The sequence below is a fragment of the Phyllostomus hastatus genome, unplaced genomic scaffold (assembly GCF_019186645.2).
Source record: "Phyllostomus hastatus isolate PE091 unplaced genomic scaffold, TTU_PhHast_1.1 phas_scaffold_78, whole genome shotgun sequence".
NCBI classification, from domain to species: Eukaryota; Metazoa; Chordata; class Mammalia; order Chiroptera; family Phyllostomidae; genus Phyllostomus; species Phyllostomus hastatus.
Window position 1 is genome coordinate 30,525,753 of NW_025334041.1, and position 16,582 is coordinate 30,542,334.

At 44.3% G+C, this 16,582-nt stretch overlaps 1 protein-coding gene across 4 annotated transcripts in view; it reads left to right on the top strand.

Annotated features, from left to right (window-relative positions):
- Positions 1-891: 891 nt before the first annotated feature.
- CDK6 (cyclin dependent kinase 6) overlaps positions 892-16,582 on the top strand; it is a 228,325-nt gene continuing 212,634 nt past the window's right edge. Inside the window, exons 1-2 of one of the 4 annotated variants that reach the window (XM_045827037.1) lie at positions 892-1,004; positions 3,822-4,432. In XM_045827037.1, the coding sequence (XP_045682993.1) occupies positions 4,200-4,432 (233 nt within the window). In that variant the 5' untranslated portion in view covers positions 892-1,004; positions 3,822-4,199. Of the gene's footprint in view, positions 1,005-2,441; positions 2,509-3,563; positions 3,709-3,821; positions 4,433-16,582 lie in introns of those variants that run through there. The other 3 variants (XM_045827038.1, XM_045827036.1, XM_045827039.1) reach the window with 3 other exon arrangements.

Below are 16,582 nucleotides of genomic sequence, written 5' to 3' on the forward strand. Positions count from 1 at the left end.
TAGTGAACCTTCAGCATTTGCTAACCACTTAATAACTGTGAACCGGCCAGTCCCTTCAAGTAGATCGTTGACCACAAGAGTGCCTGACAATTTCCAAATCATATCCTCTGTCCAAAAGGAAAAGATAGGGCTTTGTGAGGCCGAAAGGAAGCGAAGGAAAACAAAACAAATGTAGCTCATGCTGAAAGTGAAAAGTGCTTGGACAGATTGGTATTTTCTTTTCTGCAGGGCGTCCTGCCAAACTTTTTTTTTTTTTTTAATAGAGAGGAGTTATTTTTCGGTCTGATTTTTCAGTTTCTTGGAAAGTGTGGGTATTTACCATCCCCTCATAATTATTGTTGGTTGTTTTGTGTTTTTCCCATCCTTCTACATCTCAAGCTGCTGATACCTCCGTCTCACTCTGTCAAAACCCCAACTTTGGACGACCCTGGGTTTGGAAATTCCGCGGACTGTCGACGACACATCCCTTTTTCCCTCTCACGCTTCTTATTTTAGTCACAAGATTCCCCCACTCCAGTTGCAGTGAAAGCCGGAAATTTTCATTTAACTTCCCCCCTCTCGTCCTCGCCCCCCACTTGGAGCCGAGAGTGGGGAGCTGGGCGGCTCAGAGTACAGCCGGATCCCGGCCGCCTCCTCTTTCTCCGGAAGGCTTTAATTTGCACACTTGCTTGCCACTGCGCCGCGAGCCCCCAACCCCGCCGCCCGGTGGGTCTCGGCAGAGTTGGCCTCCTGGGCCTCCGCCCCCGCCCCTGCTGCCTCCCCCGCTCAGGCCCCGAGCCCCGGCCGGAGCCCCGGGGCCCCCGTCCGCCCCCAGTGAGCGGAGCGGGCGGCTCCTTGTGCGTCCCTCCGCCCTCCGCCGCTATGCCCACCCCCTAGCCAGAGAGAGTGCTGGTGACTCCTTCCTCTGAGCGGGGTTACCTGCTCCGCGCCGCCCTGGACACGTGCGGAGGTCGGACTGACACACGCAGCCCCCTAGGGAGGCCAGATGCGGCCGAGTCCCTCAGGTGAGGATCTGTGCGTTCGAGTGGGTGGGCTGCGGAGTTGGGGGAGGCTCCCGGGGGAGATTTGGGGGCTTGGCTAGGGTTGGAAGCCAGGGTGTGTGTGGGGGTGACTGTTGGGGTGTGGGAGGTAATGTCCTGGGAATCCACTTTGGTTAACCCCTTAAGAACCGAGGCGAGGTAGTTAACAGGGGCCAGTTTGGGGGAGCTAAAGGAGTCTCTCCTAATCTGGCTAGAGGAGGACATCTCACTCTAGGGACATCCCCAACACTGAAATCCTATGCCTGCGCCCACATAGCCGTGCGCCAAAACACCCACGCAAACACTCCTCATCGAGTTTCTTCAAATGGAACTTAAACTTCACTCGGACACACAATCATCCACATTTAGGATTGAAAATGCACAGCCTCCGGGTCTCTGCGGGAGAATGTGTTTCCGTGCCCCATATTGGTTTCCCCACGAGAGCTCCCTGTCCCACTCGCTGAGGTGTGGGTGTGGGCTCCACCTTCCCACCGCGAGGTAAATGTTAAAGCAGGCTTCATGTTGGCAACCGCTGCAGCGTGTTAGGCACACTTGCAAGAGTGTACGCGGGCTGCCAGTGCCCAGGCTCGGAGCCCTGCAAGGACTCTCACGTTCGCTTTAGTTTCCCCGTTTACTTTTATAGTTTCAAATATCAGAGTTGAAACGCACGCCTCGCGGGGGACAGCTCCGGCCCCGCGGGGGGCAATCCGGGCCCTGCAGCGTGCTGGGCTGGGTGCACGTGGGTGCGTCTGCGTGTGCGCACACGCGGGAGCCGCGGTCCCGGTTGCGGCCTCTGGTCGCTGCGCTGGTGGCGACCCTTGCGGTGCTTGGCAGGCTTCGAGAGAGGCACATGAAGGATTTCATTGAGTGTGAAGACAGAGAGCAGAGACAGAAAGCAGAAGGAGGCGGCTGCAGCCTTTGTAGTCGCAGAGGAATGCGGAAATGTTGAAGCACTATGTCAAACTTTTTGAAATGGGGTCAAGTCACATTCAGCCAGCGTGGGAAAGCAACAACAACAACAAAAAAAAGTGGAGGAGAGGGGGGGAAAAGGCACTGCTGCTCCCGTTTTTCTCCGCCGGAGCCGGCTGTCGGGGAGCGAGGGTGGGAAGAGCCGGGGCGGGTGGTGCGGGGCCGGGCGGGGGCAGCGGGCGCAGTTCCCTGCGGGGGTGGGACGTCCGCGACGCTTCCTTCGCTGCAGAGCCTCCGCAGAGGGGCGGGGAGAGGGGGACGCGGGAGGGCGGGCTGCGCTGCTGGCGGCGGCTCCTCCGCTACCTGTGTGGCCCTCGGCCTAGCTCAGACCCCCGGGCAGGCCCTGGGGGCTCGTTCCTCTGCTCCCCCAGGATTCGCCTTCCCTCTTTCAGCAGAGTTTTGAATGGAGTTATTGTGAGGGGCTCCATCCTTGCTGTGGTTCCTTCTGCCCGCACACAGTGGGGGCGCGCCATTTGTTTAACTTCTGGAAGGAGGCGAGTTGGTCAGCAGTGCGGGGCAGGTAATTCCGAGGTGCCCCGGGAATTCCGGACAAGCTGTTGGCGTGGCGAACATCCCACCGAGGCCGCGGTACCCGTGGGTTGGAGGTTCCGTGGATACAGGATTGCAAATGAATGGAAAGGGAAGGTGACACCCCCCCTCCCCCGCACTTTGTTGTGCCGAGGGCTTCGGGGGACGAGTGGCTGCTGAAGGCACCAGGCCTTAAGCTGAAAGGGGAATGGAAACCTAAGTCTGTTACCTACATCGTAGATGATCCTGGTGTAAGGAAAGATTCGCGAGTCCCGGCCGCGAGAGCAGAGCCTCTTTTCTCTCTCACCCCCGGAGTCACATTATTTACTCCTCTCCACCCCACCCATTTTATTGGGGAGATTGAGTTTTACTCAGGTTGCAATCGGCTGGAAATTTCTGGGCAAGTCACGGTCCAGACGTTATTCTTTAAAGAGACAAGTTAAAATGTGGCAGACACCCTTTCTCCCATCCTTAGTGTCCCGTGGGTGACTCCCCCAACTAGGGCCCCAACGTTCACCCACCCCCGAGTGGCGGGAACCCCAGTTACCCCTGACCCGATGGGTTTCCACCAGGGAGGTCCTCTGAGTCGGAGGAAGAATGCCGTTTCCAACCCAGACTGCTTTACACCCCAAAAGACCATTTGTGATCCAAGTCGTTTTTAAATGTCTCCTCATAGAAAAACTGAAAGTAGAAAGAAAGGAAGCAATTTCCGAGCAGATGTCTGACCACCCCTTCTCACACACTCCCAAGCATCGGGTTACAGGGTCCTGGGAGCCCCCACCCACACTCAGCGGACCCACACGGGTGGACTCACAGTCCCTCCACAGCAGCTTGTGGGCGACCCCTGAACGACCCACAGCACCAAGGGAGCCCCTCTCCCTGTGTGTCCAGTCTCGGGGGAACACGGAGGGTAGCAACGAAACAATGATATAGGGATAAATATTAAGCCGTGACATTGACGTGCCCGGCACCTCCCCTCCCCCGCGCTCCCGGCACACTCTGGGCTGCTCGGCACGCCCCCTCCCGTTTCACTGCGTCCCGCGCGGCGCGGCGCGCTCATCCCCGAGGGGCCCCTGCAGCCTCTCCGCGAGAAGACGGCTCCAGCCCTACAGGGAAAGAAAAGTAACTTCGCTTTTCTCGGAGGAACCAGGAAGGATTAATCTGCCTGGGAGAGGGCTGGAGCGCACAGAGGGTAGCGACGGGGGATTCGAGGAGGAGGAGGAGGGGAGTCTGCAGGAATCCCAAAGAAGGCGCCTGGGATGTCTGATTGCACTTTCTTCTTGTCCCCCCCATCTCCTCTTTTAGGTGGAATGATTGTGGACTAAGACGCGCTCTGGCAAAGAATATGTAATCGCCTCGGTGTCTCTGCAGAGGACTGCTCTTCGGGGAGGGAAGAGGAGGGATCGGCTCGCTCCTCTGCGACTCGGCAGGCGGAGTTTCGCAGCGGCACCAGGGTTGCGCCCGCCCGCGGGGAGGTCGCTCCATCCAGCCCCGGCGGCCGCCAGAACCCGAACGCCCAAGCGCGGTAGTCGCCAACGGTGAGGGAGAGCTAGACCCATCCCCTGGGCGCGAGGGAGCGGGTCGGGCAATACCGGAGGTGGTGAGCGGCGGCTGCGACCGAGCCGAGTGCGCCCCCAGCCCACTCCAGCGGTGCCGCACCGCGCCGGGAGGAATTCGGGCGCTATGGAGAAGGACGGCCTGAGCCGCGCGGACCAGCAGTACGAGTGCGTGGCGGAGATCGGGGAAGGCGCCTATGGGAAGGTGTTCAAGGCCCGCGACCTTAAGAACGGAGGCCGTTTCGTGGCGCTGAAGCGCGTGCGGGTGCAGACCGGCGAGGAGGGCATGCCGCTTTCCACCATCCGCGAGGTGGCGGTGCTGAGGCACCTGGAGACCTTCGAGCACCCCAACGTGGTCAGGTGAGCAGGAGAGCGGTGCCTGCGGCGTCGGGGGCCGAGCGCCTAGGAAGGGCCGGGCGGGGGACATCCACTGGCGTAGGAAAGTGCTGGGGAGGCGGGCTGCTGGGGGGGCACGGCTTGATCCGTTGACGTTACAGAGTGGGAGCAAGTTTTGTCGACAGCCGCGAGCCGGAGCCGGTGACCTTGCCAGACGGCAAGCAGAAAGACAAATTAGAAAATGTGACCTGTGCAGGCTTCCCTCCCTGCGGGCCCTGAAAGGGGATCCGGGAAATTGGGTGCCTTTTAGGCACAAAACAAACCAACTTGAGACACGCTCTGCGAGCCACCCCCATCCCGCAATAGTTCTCTAGCTATTGGGGAATTTTTGAGAGGCTAAGGGTAAGTGACAGGTAGCAGGATGCAGTTAGTGATAATTAGAAAGAAGAGAACTTGATTGGTGGAGCCTAGTATGAATAAGGTTAAAACAATGTAGAAACTTAGTATTTCTGCCAGTCACGCCCACAGTTTCTCTTTATTCAAGTTGCATAATGATAAGCAGGATCTCTGATGGTCTAAGGACTAAAGTGCTGATGCCCATTTTCCAACTGTCATTTAAAACATTTATTCCAAAAACGTTGCCTATCCGTATTGTTTTATGTCTCTGGGCCAGCAGTCTTTGGACTACTCCAAAGAGGTAGAAATGAGTTCAAGACGTGGAATCTTTAGATCCTAATTTCTAAATTCTGTCTTTGCCTATTTTGGTGGTTTGTGCAAGTGGATGGGGAGACAGCAGTTCCTGAAGCTTCTCCTGTGTGGTAACCAGTGAGTGGTAAAGTGTGTGTGACTTAGGATAATGGTGTTTTCTTAGCGATCCTGGAATTTCCCCATTGTGTGGTTGACATTGTGTGGTGTGTTCTCCTTTTATTTTCTAAACAGACGCATAGTTTTAAGTCAGAAAGGAATGCACAGAAACTTCTACAAATTAGGGTGTGATTTTTACCTTTCTCAACTCATGTGTTGGAAAACCATCTTGGGGTCTTGTTGCTGTCTTCTCATCCATCTAGGGATTCTGTTCAACAAATACATGCCTACTGTGTGCCCTCTGGATGAAAATATGTAAATAAGCACAGCTAAATATTTTTGTAACAAGTCAAACAATTTAACATTAGTCATCAAAGTAGAGAGACCCAAGACTGACCTTTGAAAATACCAAGCCCTCTACAGACTCAGGGAGCCGCAGTGTCTACAGAATCTTCCTAGGAGGTTTTAACTTGTCTCCTCATATCCCAGGCTGGGTGATTTGTGTGGCGCTTTGTTCCCTACACAGACTCAGGCTAGAATGCAGCAAAGAATCATAAATACATAAGATGGTAAATGGCTATAAAGATAAGGACCCCCATTATACCTCCACTTGAACCACTAAAACAAAGTAGGGCTAAGTATGAGCCTGAGAGAACAGTGTTTTAGGAAGATGGGATCACATATAAAAGCAATAGATTACCTTTTGCGTGTGTTTTCTTTATTGAAAAACAACAAAAACCCTTTTGGGGAGTCTTCGTGAGGGAAGGGAGAGGGTGTCTTTTTGTCCCCTGCAATTTAGTTATCATCCTAGAGGAATCACCTAGGTGGTTTCCAAAGGATGAATTCCACCACTAGAGTTTTAGGACCAGAATTCTTGTTTTATTTTGTCTGTCACCTGTGGAGAGTGTCCCGTCAAGGATGATCATCATGTATGGAAATCAGATGCTGTCCTTCCAATGTGGCAGTGTTGTAGAGGGACCCCTGTTTCCACTCTCTTTAGTTGTACAAGTCACAGACTACCCTTCTAACAAAGAGAGGTTGTTGTTTTTGCCGTTCTGTTACTCCATTTTGGCTAATCTCTTTTATCCTCTTGATTTATCCTCCTGAGACTAGTGTGTCTTCAGAGATTTGTAGCTGACCTATGACTTGGATTCTGTACTGAGAACTTTCAGGAAGTTATACTTATGAATTGAAGACATAGGTCATTGTCTAAAATTATCTTTACATGTTAAGTGTTGATGATGACACCTCTTACAGGTTGTGTGGAGAAACTGGGAGAGTGTATATGAGAGCACTTTGTCAGTTTAAAAGTGTTTCAAATGTCCAAGTACTATTTGTGTTCAGGCAGATTAGTGGGGCCCTTGCCTCAGAGCAGATTGCCAGCAAGGCATCAGTTCGCCTGACCTGTACGATAGAACAGACCCTACTCAAGGCCAGACATGATAGACTCTGGAACCAAGAAGGCACTTGAATATAATGAGCCTGTCATTTGTCAGAAAAGCCCATCAGTCATATGCAGTAAAGTTCAGTGACACTGGAGAAAATTGTCAATGATGTCATCCTCACAAGCTGCAGATCTCCCAGTTTGTTTCCTTCCCATTTCTTCTCTTTCACCTCTGCCTTGGGGCAGTCTTTGGCCCCCGTGACTTGCTTGGCTAGACTAGGAATTCTGGACTTTAGAGGTTGCTGATATTTGCTCAGGTAGGGTCAGGAAATCAAGGACAGGTGACAACAATTCCCTTCTTTCCAAGGGAGAGTTGCCAAAGTTGAGCCCCCAAACTTGTGATGTTGTTGCCCCACAGGATTATTGCCTGGTTCTTGAAAGGTTTCTTAAAGGGCAGATGCCTTTATAAGTGCCTTCAAGTCATAAGTAATTGATCATAATTGTAGGCCCTTCCCACAGATAGTTAAGCCTCTAAGTCTGAAGGAGCATAGTAAACATGTTAGGATTTTTTCAAATTTTACGGTTTAATTTTGATGGATTTGCAAGAAAAGCTGACTTGGTATTGCTGGCACTGGCGTGGCCTACATGTGCAGGGGTAGTGACTTGAAATTCTTACTGACCTGCACTTGCTGTATCTGTCCCAGGCTTGGTCAGTGTCCAGGATGTAAATTTACTCTTTACAGCTGGTAACCCCAAACCCTAGAGGCTCTGCCAGAGTCAGACTTCCGTATGAACCATATGAATATTGGAGCGGATGCACTCTACAAATGAATTCTGTTTTACATTCTGAACTAGATATATATAGGCAGATAAAATAATGTTTTGTCAGCAATCTGTTCACTCACCAAATATTTATTGAGGGCTTATTGTGTGCCAGACACTGCTGGGAGCTGGGGGTGTAGCAGCGAACACATCAGGAAGAGCCTATACTTCTAGGACTTACCTTGTAATGAGATGAGAAGTTCTTTTTTTTCTCCTTTTTAAAAATTCACTTATCTTTATTTCCATGGTCTTGCTTGCTATATTTAACCTAACCAGTTTTATAGAGCAACTGATATTTGTAATAACTTGGTTACCAGGAGTTCGCTGATTGAACAGGTAAGATAACCAAAACACTAATCAGAATCAAAAGCTTTTTGAAGATTAAATTTCACCTTAGGGACATACAAATCTATCTACATAAGAATACATTGACCCATAAGTAATATATATGGTGAACATTTGAGCTCTATTTATTCATCAAAGATTTAGGAAGAACCTACTGTTTAAACACCACGAGGCTCAGCGCTGGGGAAGGTACTGGGGTAAATCACACTGGCTCCTCTCCTTGAGTAATCCCCCCCTACCGCCCACCGCCCACCGAAGGAACCGTGATAACATGACAGTATCCTGGTAAGTGCAACCAGGGTTGTCCCAAGGGACCAGATTTGTTAGGGTAGCAGTAAAAGTAATTCAAAATCAAGCACTGGTTCCAGAAACTTAAACTCAGGGCATGTCAGTGAATAAACTTATGACATCCAAATATGTTGTTATTTTTATTAGCATATTTAATCACTGCTTAAAAAAACAACAACAGAGGAAGTTCTCCTGCATGTGGGTCTCTTACTCTCATGTATATGAGGTCCCATACATGTGTATGTGTTAAATTTGGTTATTTTCTCTTGCTAAAAATAAATAAACAATAAAGTCAACAGGAAAATCCTCTCAGCTCAGTGATTATTGTTCAAGGAGGGTTTTCCAACTTTCCCTCTTTAAACATCTCAGGGATATATATCATAAAATGAGAATTAAAAATGTGATGTTCTCTTGAAAAACCTAATCATTAACAGGGTACAAGAAACATGGCAGATTATTTGATGCAGCATCAAGCTGAGTCCTCTGGAAATCCTTCTGAATAAAAGTGTTATTTTATGAGTGAATAACACATTTTTTAGGGCTTGTCTCAGTGAAAGGGAAAGCAGGAGTTTAATTCTCTTTGTTAAGTTTCAGTATGCTAAAAAGTATGTTTGGTCCCTCATTCTCTAAGAGTTTCTTGAAAAATTTCCAATTTATCAAAGCTATTTAGTAAATAAACATTTTCAGAATGATGTTCTGCCAGTGCCTTGTTCCTGCAGAAGAACTTGGTAATACTAAATTGTTGACATTGCACTTGTATTCTTTTTACATAACTATTATCACCATGCAATTATTAGAATTTCTCTATCAAGAAGAAAATGGTGTAACAGAGGGAAACTTGTATAAACTTGAATAGCTACTAGTGTATTTTCCTGTGTTTAAGGCACAGGTAAATGAATATCTATGAAAAAAACAGACTCCTTGTTAAAAGTAAGTTGTCTTTAAAATATATGCCTCACTATTAATGATTCCTTAGGAATGTTTTTTAAGAATGAGACACCCAGTACATGTACTACTATGTCATTGTAAACTCGTGGATATTTAGGATTGGAAGACACTCTGGAAGTCTTTCAGCCCTTTTATGTTGTAAAGAACTAAAGCCCAGAGGTGAAGCAACTTGCCTATCATACCATTTCGAAGTTGTTGACTTCTTCTAAAAGCTGAGTAGCAATTTTTAAAAAATTCTTCTTAATTACGTGATGGAAGAAGTTAAATCAAATGACCATGTTTCTAGTTTGGAAAAACAATGAACTACATGTAGACAAAGGTGACGACTTGCCAGGAATAAATGACATACCAATTCGGGAAATTCCTGGATTCTGCAGTATGCCCTACTGAAGGGTATCTGCAAAAAGTGCAATGATTATCCATTACATTCTGCTTGCAAAGTATTTGGGTAATAACGATGATAATTTAAATGGCTATAGTTAATAGTACAAGTAAATAATGTAGTTAAATAAGTAATAATACCAAGTTCATTTTAGACAAAGAACAATAGGAAAAATCTAAATGCTTGGTACTCAGCTGAAGAATGAACTCTGTTGCATAATGTGGTTTTGGCATCTACGACTCATTTAATGAAATAAACACCATAATACTTGAAAATTAGGCAGCACAACAACCTCTAGACAGATAAATAAATATATTACTCATGCTTCTGGAAGAACTAATCACACTGTTGCTATTCCTCATAACATTCAGATGAGCTTTTCTATCTCCTTACCGTAGGAAGGAAGTTAATTGCGAGCATCCTGGTGTGGTGGAACGTAGCAGAGCTGAAATGTGGGTGCAGGAGCATTGGTAACAGGAGACGGTAGTGTGTGTAGTGTTGGCTTTGTCGAAGGGCCAGGAGGCAGTACTGAAAATGGGCCCTGGTGGTTGGCAGCAAGAATGCCTACGTAAAGGTCACCATTTGAGTGACGGTCGATAGATGCTAAGTCTACTGGAGCAGGCAGGGAGGAGTTTTCTGAGACTCAATGGGCATTTGTTTTGAGTATCACCAGTTGGCTCCCACACTTGCTTTTGTTTTACCAGCTGCATGTGTAGCTGCTCTCCACTGAGAGGTGAAGTAAAGGCACCTTAGGGCATGTGACAGGAATCTCTGTGCATGTGCAGTAATACCTGGAAGTCCCTTTGAGATGGGCTAATTATTACACATTTAAGTAGTTTACCTAAATTTGGGCAACTACTGGCTTTGTCATTTTGTAGCCATTTTAATGATTGATTCTTATTCTCTGTCCTTTCTAAAGGATGCTAGTTCAATAGAATGTAAATCACAGTATAAGAATTTTGGAATTGGAAGGGGTCTCAGATTTAACTTAGTCCAACCCCTTTTGGTCTGTGTAGGAATTGTTTTGTAAATGCATACAAAAATTATCTCATCTTTAGCCAACACTTTTATTCCACATTTATATACCTTACAGATAGAAAATGAGGGTAGCTAAGGTTCAAACGCAGGTTTATATCCAGCAGGACAGGATGACGAATGGTCATTGCATATCCGAAAACACTCCCTTGGGTTGTGAAAATATTTCCAGTTTAATGATTTTATGTTTCTTGACATGAGGACAAGGGTCGTATCTTTTAGACCCGTAAATAACACAGTGTCCATAACTATTAGTTGCTCAGTATATGCTTCCTGAATGAACTAAGTAAAATAAGTTAAACCCCTCCAATGAGAACTTGCCGTCCTTCTGGAGCTGCCTAGAGCATTAGCAAGTATCTCAGGCTAAAAACACAGGGAGATTATTGGGCACTAACTGTATGTAAAACATCTGCACACCGAGACTGTTTAGTAAGAGCCTTCAAATACTTATTGGTGTTTTAAACTTTTCCTGTGACTGCCCATTTTTTGTCGTCGACGCTGGCTTCCGCTGCAATGGAATTTTCTTGTGTTCCTTGTGTGCCATTGCTACATGTATCCTACAGGCAAACAGTCTCTTTCCCCCCGAATGTGCTCCTTGCCATCCACCTCTGTGACTTTAATAGGGGCTGATCTCAAAGTGTGCATGCAGTGCGCCTTCCTGTACCCCTGTTTCCACCTGTTGAAATGCTGCCCGTCCTTCAGGGCCATGCTCTAAAACCAATTTTTTTTCCGGTGGTCTACTCCTTAATACCTCCATTTGGATAAAACAACGGCTTCCTTTGAATCCTGACAACTTGGGAACTCCTTTATGGTGCTCAGGATATGTCTGCCCCTTTGTACTATATCTATTATAGAAGATAGAAAGTTAATCTCCCCCCCAAACACCCTCTTCTGTTCCTTTACCTTTCCACATCCCAATTGTAAGGCCTTGAGGCAGGGAGTGTCTTGTGATGGCCGTTTACATTCTACATCCGGTGGAAATAAAGAACAAATGAATAATGGAAAGGATGTCTAGTTATTAAGGAGGGAACCATATGGATTATTTCCATCACATGAATGTTACTATAAAGAGTGTCAAATAAAGAGGGAAAATGGATCAGTATATTGTACTATATTTTGGTTCCTGGTAGAAATAAAGATACTGAAAAGAGAAAGTTATATTTTTGTTTTACTCCGATATACAGAGTTTATATTCAAGTAAGTTTTAAATTTAAGTCATTCCCATAGTTAATTAACTGTACAATTTTGCACTTAATTCATACTATAAAAGAAGGCATTTTACTGAAATGTGCACAATTCAGTAAAAGTTAAACATAATTTGAACACTTTTAAATTTGAGATTGTAAGGACTACAGTTGAATCAATTGTTTAATTCTTTTACTTTTGTTTTTTTCCCCACTATAGTATTGTTGGCTTTCTATACTGGAAAGACTCTTAGGAGGAGCAGAGTTAAGTAAAACTTTCCTAATAATTTAAAAAGATGTCAAGATACTGAATTCCACTAAAACTTTGTCTTCTGCTTCTTTTCATAATTTGTGTACAGAGAATTTGGATTCCACCTTGACAAACTGGTAGGTTTAGTTCAGAAGTATTCTTCCAGCCTGAACTAATTCTAGTTTCTCAAAATACATGTGGTAGGTGTATGTACATGTGTGTACTTGTGTAGGTACAGGCAGTGCACACCCAGAACAGTTGAACACTAGGCCCCTAAAAGAAGGAAATATTTTCTTGTCTTTTAAAAAATTTTTCATTTTTAAATTACAGTTGACATACAATATTATAGTACTTTCAGTTGCACAGACATTTTTTGTAACTTACAAAATGATTACCCCAATAAGTCTGGTGCCCATCTGACACCATCCATAGCTATTACAATATTACTGGTTATATTCCCTATGCTGTACTTTACATCCCCATGACTTTTTATAACTGGCAATTTGCACATCTTAATCCCTTTTCCTCTTTCCCTTTCCCCAATCTCCCTCCTATCTGGCAACCCAACCATCAGAATGTTCTTTGTATCTATGAGTTTGTTTCTGTTTTGTTTGTTTACTTTGTTTTTTCACATTCCACATATGAGTGAAATCATCGTATTTGTCTTTCTCTGTCTGACTTATTTCACTTAGCATAATGCCCTCTAGGTCCATCCATGTTGTTGCAGATGGCAAGATTTCATTCTTTTTTTTTTGGCTGAGTCATACACCATTGTGCATATTTACCACTTCTTTATCCGTTCATCTTTTGATAGACACTTAAGTTTGCTTCCATATCTTGGCTATTGTAAATAGTGTTGCAATGAACATAAAGATACATCTGTCTTTTCAAATTAGTGTTTTTGGTTTCTTTGGAGAAATACCCAGAAGTGGAATTCCTGTGTCCTTCTTTGTGTCCTGTTATAGCCTTTGTTTTAAAGTCTCTTTTGTCTGATATAAGTATTGCTACCCCAGCTTTTTTTTTCACTGCCATTTGCATGAAATAATCTTTTTCCATCCCTTTACTTTCAGTCTGTGTGTGTCTTTCGATCTGAAGACACATATATATGGGTCATTTCTTTTACCCATTTGGCAACCTTGTGTCTGTTGATTGGAGCATTTAATTCATTTACATGTAAAGTAATTATTGATAGGGCTATAGTTATTGCTATTTTATTATTAATATATTTTATTATTTTTTCTTCAGGAAGGCCCTTTAACATTTCTTGCAATACTGATTTGGTGGTGAATTCCTTTAGCTGTTTCTTGTCTGGGAGTTTTCTTGTTTCTTGCCCCCTAAGCACTTAACATGGTGGCTGCCATCTTGTAGCCCGCAATAAATATTTGTGAATGAATGAATGAGTATGTGCCCTCTAGGAATTCAGAACTGATTTTTTTATAGTCAGAATTGGGTAACAATTTCTGAAAGCACATTTGAAATCTATAATATGCAACAAGTATTTATTGATTATCTGCTATACTCAACATTTTGTTAAATGTGACCGACAGTGATCGTAGAAAGTGCCTACATCTTGAAATGTTTACCTGTACAAAAGGTGTTGGGTCTGGAATTTGTTTCAAAATGGGGTGTAGATGAAACAAGCTGATCATTGTTGAAGCTGCGGAAGTTCCTTGTGTCTTTTTGAAAAGGACTAAGAATACTTGGATTCTGTCCTGACCCCTCCACCTGTGAGCTGAGTGACCTAGAGTAAATTATTCTATGTCTCTTCACTGCGGCTTTCCTTTAATAAAATAGAATTATTACTACTCTTTTGACCTTAGAGAGTTACAATGATCAAGTGAAATTATGTACATGAAGATCAAATATTGTTAAAATATAAGGTATTATTAACAACAGGAATCTATTTCCTCAAGTGTCTTATAATTTTGTGGAGGAAACTGACATGGACACAGATGGCTATATTGCTGACTGGAGGCCCCCCCCTCCCCTGACGGTGTTAAAGTATAAATGCAGCTAGGGATTTCTGAAAAGATGTGTATTGGATTTATATTTCTTATAGTAAAATAGAGTCTTTAATCTGGGTGTTGGTAGTTGGTGTCAGGTTTACTCAGTCTGTGTGCTATTCATGAATGGATTTATTGTGGGAGGGACTGGGGACACAGTGCTCCTGAGAACATTGTCAGAATGGATGGGAGCTTGGTGACTTCTTGTGTATTTCGCTATTCAGATTAACTGAAAGAGGAGTCAAATTCTTTGCTTGTTCTTTTGCTTTCTCTTTTTAAATTTCAAAATCTCAAACAGAAATATTCCTTTTTATGTCGCCATTGTTTGAATTTCTGCTTGTTAATTTTCTGAGGCTCTTCTTACAGCATGTCTGCCATGTGCCTCTCAATATTTTATTCCATGTACTCTGTGTTGAAGTCACTAAGAACCGCTGTCCACAAAAGGGAAGCAGTTTTCTTTCAGTGGCACTGATCTGTAGTGAAATACAGTGGTGCCCCCCTTATCTGCAGTTTCATTTTCAGTGGTTTCAGTTATCCGTGGTCAACCACGGTCTGAAAATACTGAATGGAAAATTCCTAGAACAAACAATTCATAACCTGAAGCCCTTGCATAGACAACTGCAGTTGTCCTTACAAGTCATGAGGCCCAAGTGGCCAGTCCCATCATGAACCTTGCCCCAGTACTCCTATTGGTGCCACCATTTCAAGCACCTTAGATTGGTTGATTGTGACCATCTGAGGGTCTGACATTACTTAGTCATGACCAGTTATAAAGAACAATAAGGAAGGAAGGAAAAGAGGGAGGAATAGATGAATAGAATAGAATAGAATAGAATAGAATAGAATAGAATAGAATGAAAATGCGTGGTGTCCCAGTCAATTGTTAGGTATATTGCAAGGAGTTACCAGAGCAGTTTGCATTTTTAAAATTTAAAGTAATTATATGTTGCTGCGAAAGTACTTGTTTTGTTTAATATTGCTGTGTAGTAAATTATTCCAAAATTTAAGGCCTTGAGACAACCATTTTCTTATGCTCAAGAATTCATTGGGTGGAGAAATAAGATGAAGCACAGTGAGAATGGTGTATCTCTGCTCCATGATGTCTGAGGCTTCAGCTGGAAATGACACAGCAGCTGAGGGTTTGATTCACTATCAAGTCTGGCATTTCTTGTGGGCTGGTTGAGGAAGGCTGGGACCTGAGCCGGGGCCGTGGACCAGAGCACCTATACTTTGCCATGTGACTAGGCTTCCCCTCAGCATGAGCCTGAGGCTTCCTCTCGACATCAAGGCTTGGAAGTAGTTGGACTGACTCATGGCTCCAAAAGCCAGTCAGTGTCCTCAGGAACAGATGGTGTTTCTTCAGCCACATTCTGTTGGTTACGAGTGAGTTCAAAGATTCCTGAGGAGGGGACATACACTATTTTCATCGTTGTTGTAATCCTGACATTAGTGTTTAGTGGTTAGTACAGAGGGCTTTATGATAAAAAAGCAAGGCTCCTGCCCCGACTATTCCTATTCCTAGTGCTTAGACACAACGTCTTTTAACGCTGTTTTTTGTGCTTCTGGTAGTTGCCTCCATAAGTCTAGTTAATATGCTGTGCTCTGTTTCTTGGTATTTAAACTTCAGATATCTGTCGACTTCCTACTCTGAAAGATGGGGATTTAGCTCATCAGTTCTACTCCCTGTTCATCTCCTTCAACTTTTGTTTGATAGGGACATTTTTATTTCATATAATACTTTAAAATTTAATATAAATACAGTTTTATATTTAAGCATATTTTTGTTCTTTCACTCTTGATTCTCCATTTAGTAGGAGAAGACTATTTTATCCCCCTAACCTTCCTCCCACCTCTGTACTCTCTTTAATACAATAACTTCTATCAGCTACTTTACTAAACAGTTGTTAAACATTTGCCTCTGTTCTACATCCATCACTGCAGGTCCCATGTTACAATGCTGCGAGGCCATAGGAAGCCTTCTTTCTTAAATACAGACATCTGGATTCTCTTTTCTTACTCTGCATCACTTTTTAAAAGTTGTGCCCTGTTTTACATACTTCTTAATCACACTATGGCTCTTTTGTAGTTTTGTTTTTCCTAGAGTCTATAATTGCCTTTGTATTTTTTCTTTCACTGTTTGCCTTTGTCTTAACCTAAACTTTTTTTCCCCAAACTCTTCATCATGTTATCTATTTCTATTGACTTGTTTCATTTCCTGAAGTTCCTTTGAAGTGTTTGTATACTGTGGACTGTTTATTTACTGTATCTGATGATTGGTTGTCTTCCTGGGACCTTTTTGACACTCCTCCTGCTTTATGGCTCCTCCTCTTCAGTGGTTCACACCCTTGTTTTGCTGGTGTACATTTGTGAGTAACTTTCTAAGAAATTGTGTATAAGAGAGAAACTTTCTGAACCCTCACTTATTTAGAAACATCTTTATTGTCCTACACATGTGATTATGGCTTGACTGATTTTAGAAGTCCAGGATGAAAAAATTTACCACATAAAAAAAATTTAAGCCATTGTTTTCTCTGCATTGTTTTCTCTGTCATTAAGAAATCATCTGCTAATATGATTTTCTAATTAATTTTTCATGACTTTTTTGTCTGGAAGTGGCTAAGATGTGTTCTTCAGAAATATATGTCTAGGTGTGATGCTTTTTAAAATTCAGTTTGCTGAGGCATTCTGTGAGATCTTTCTCTGGGTAGATTTATTTTTTATTTTTACAA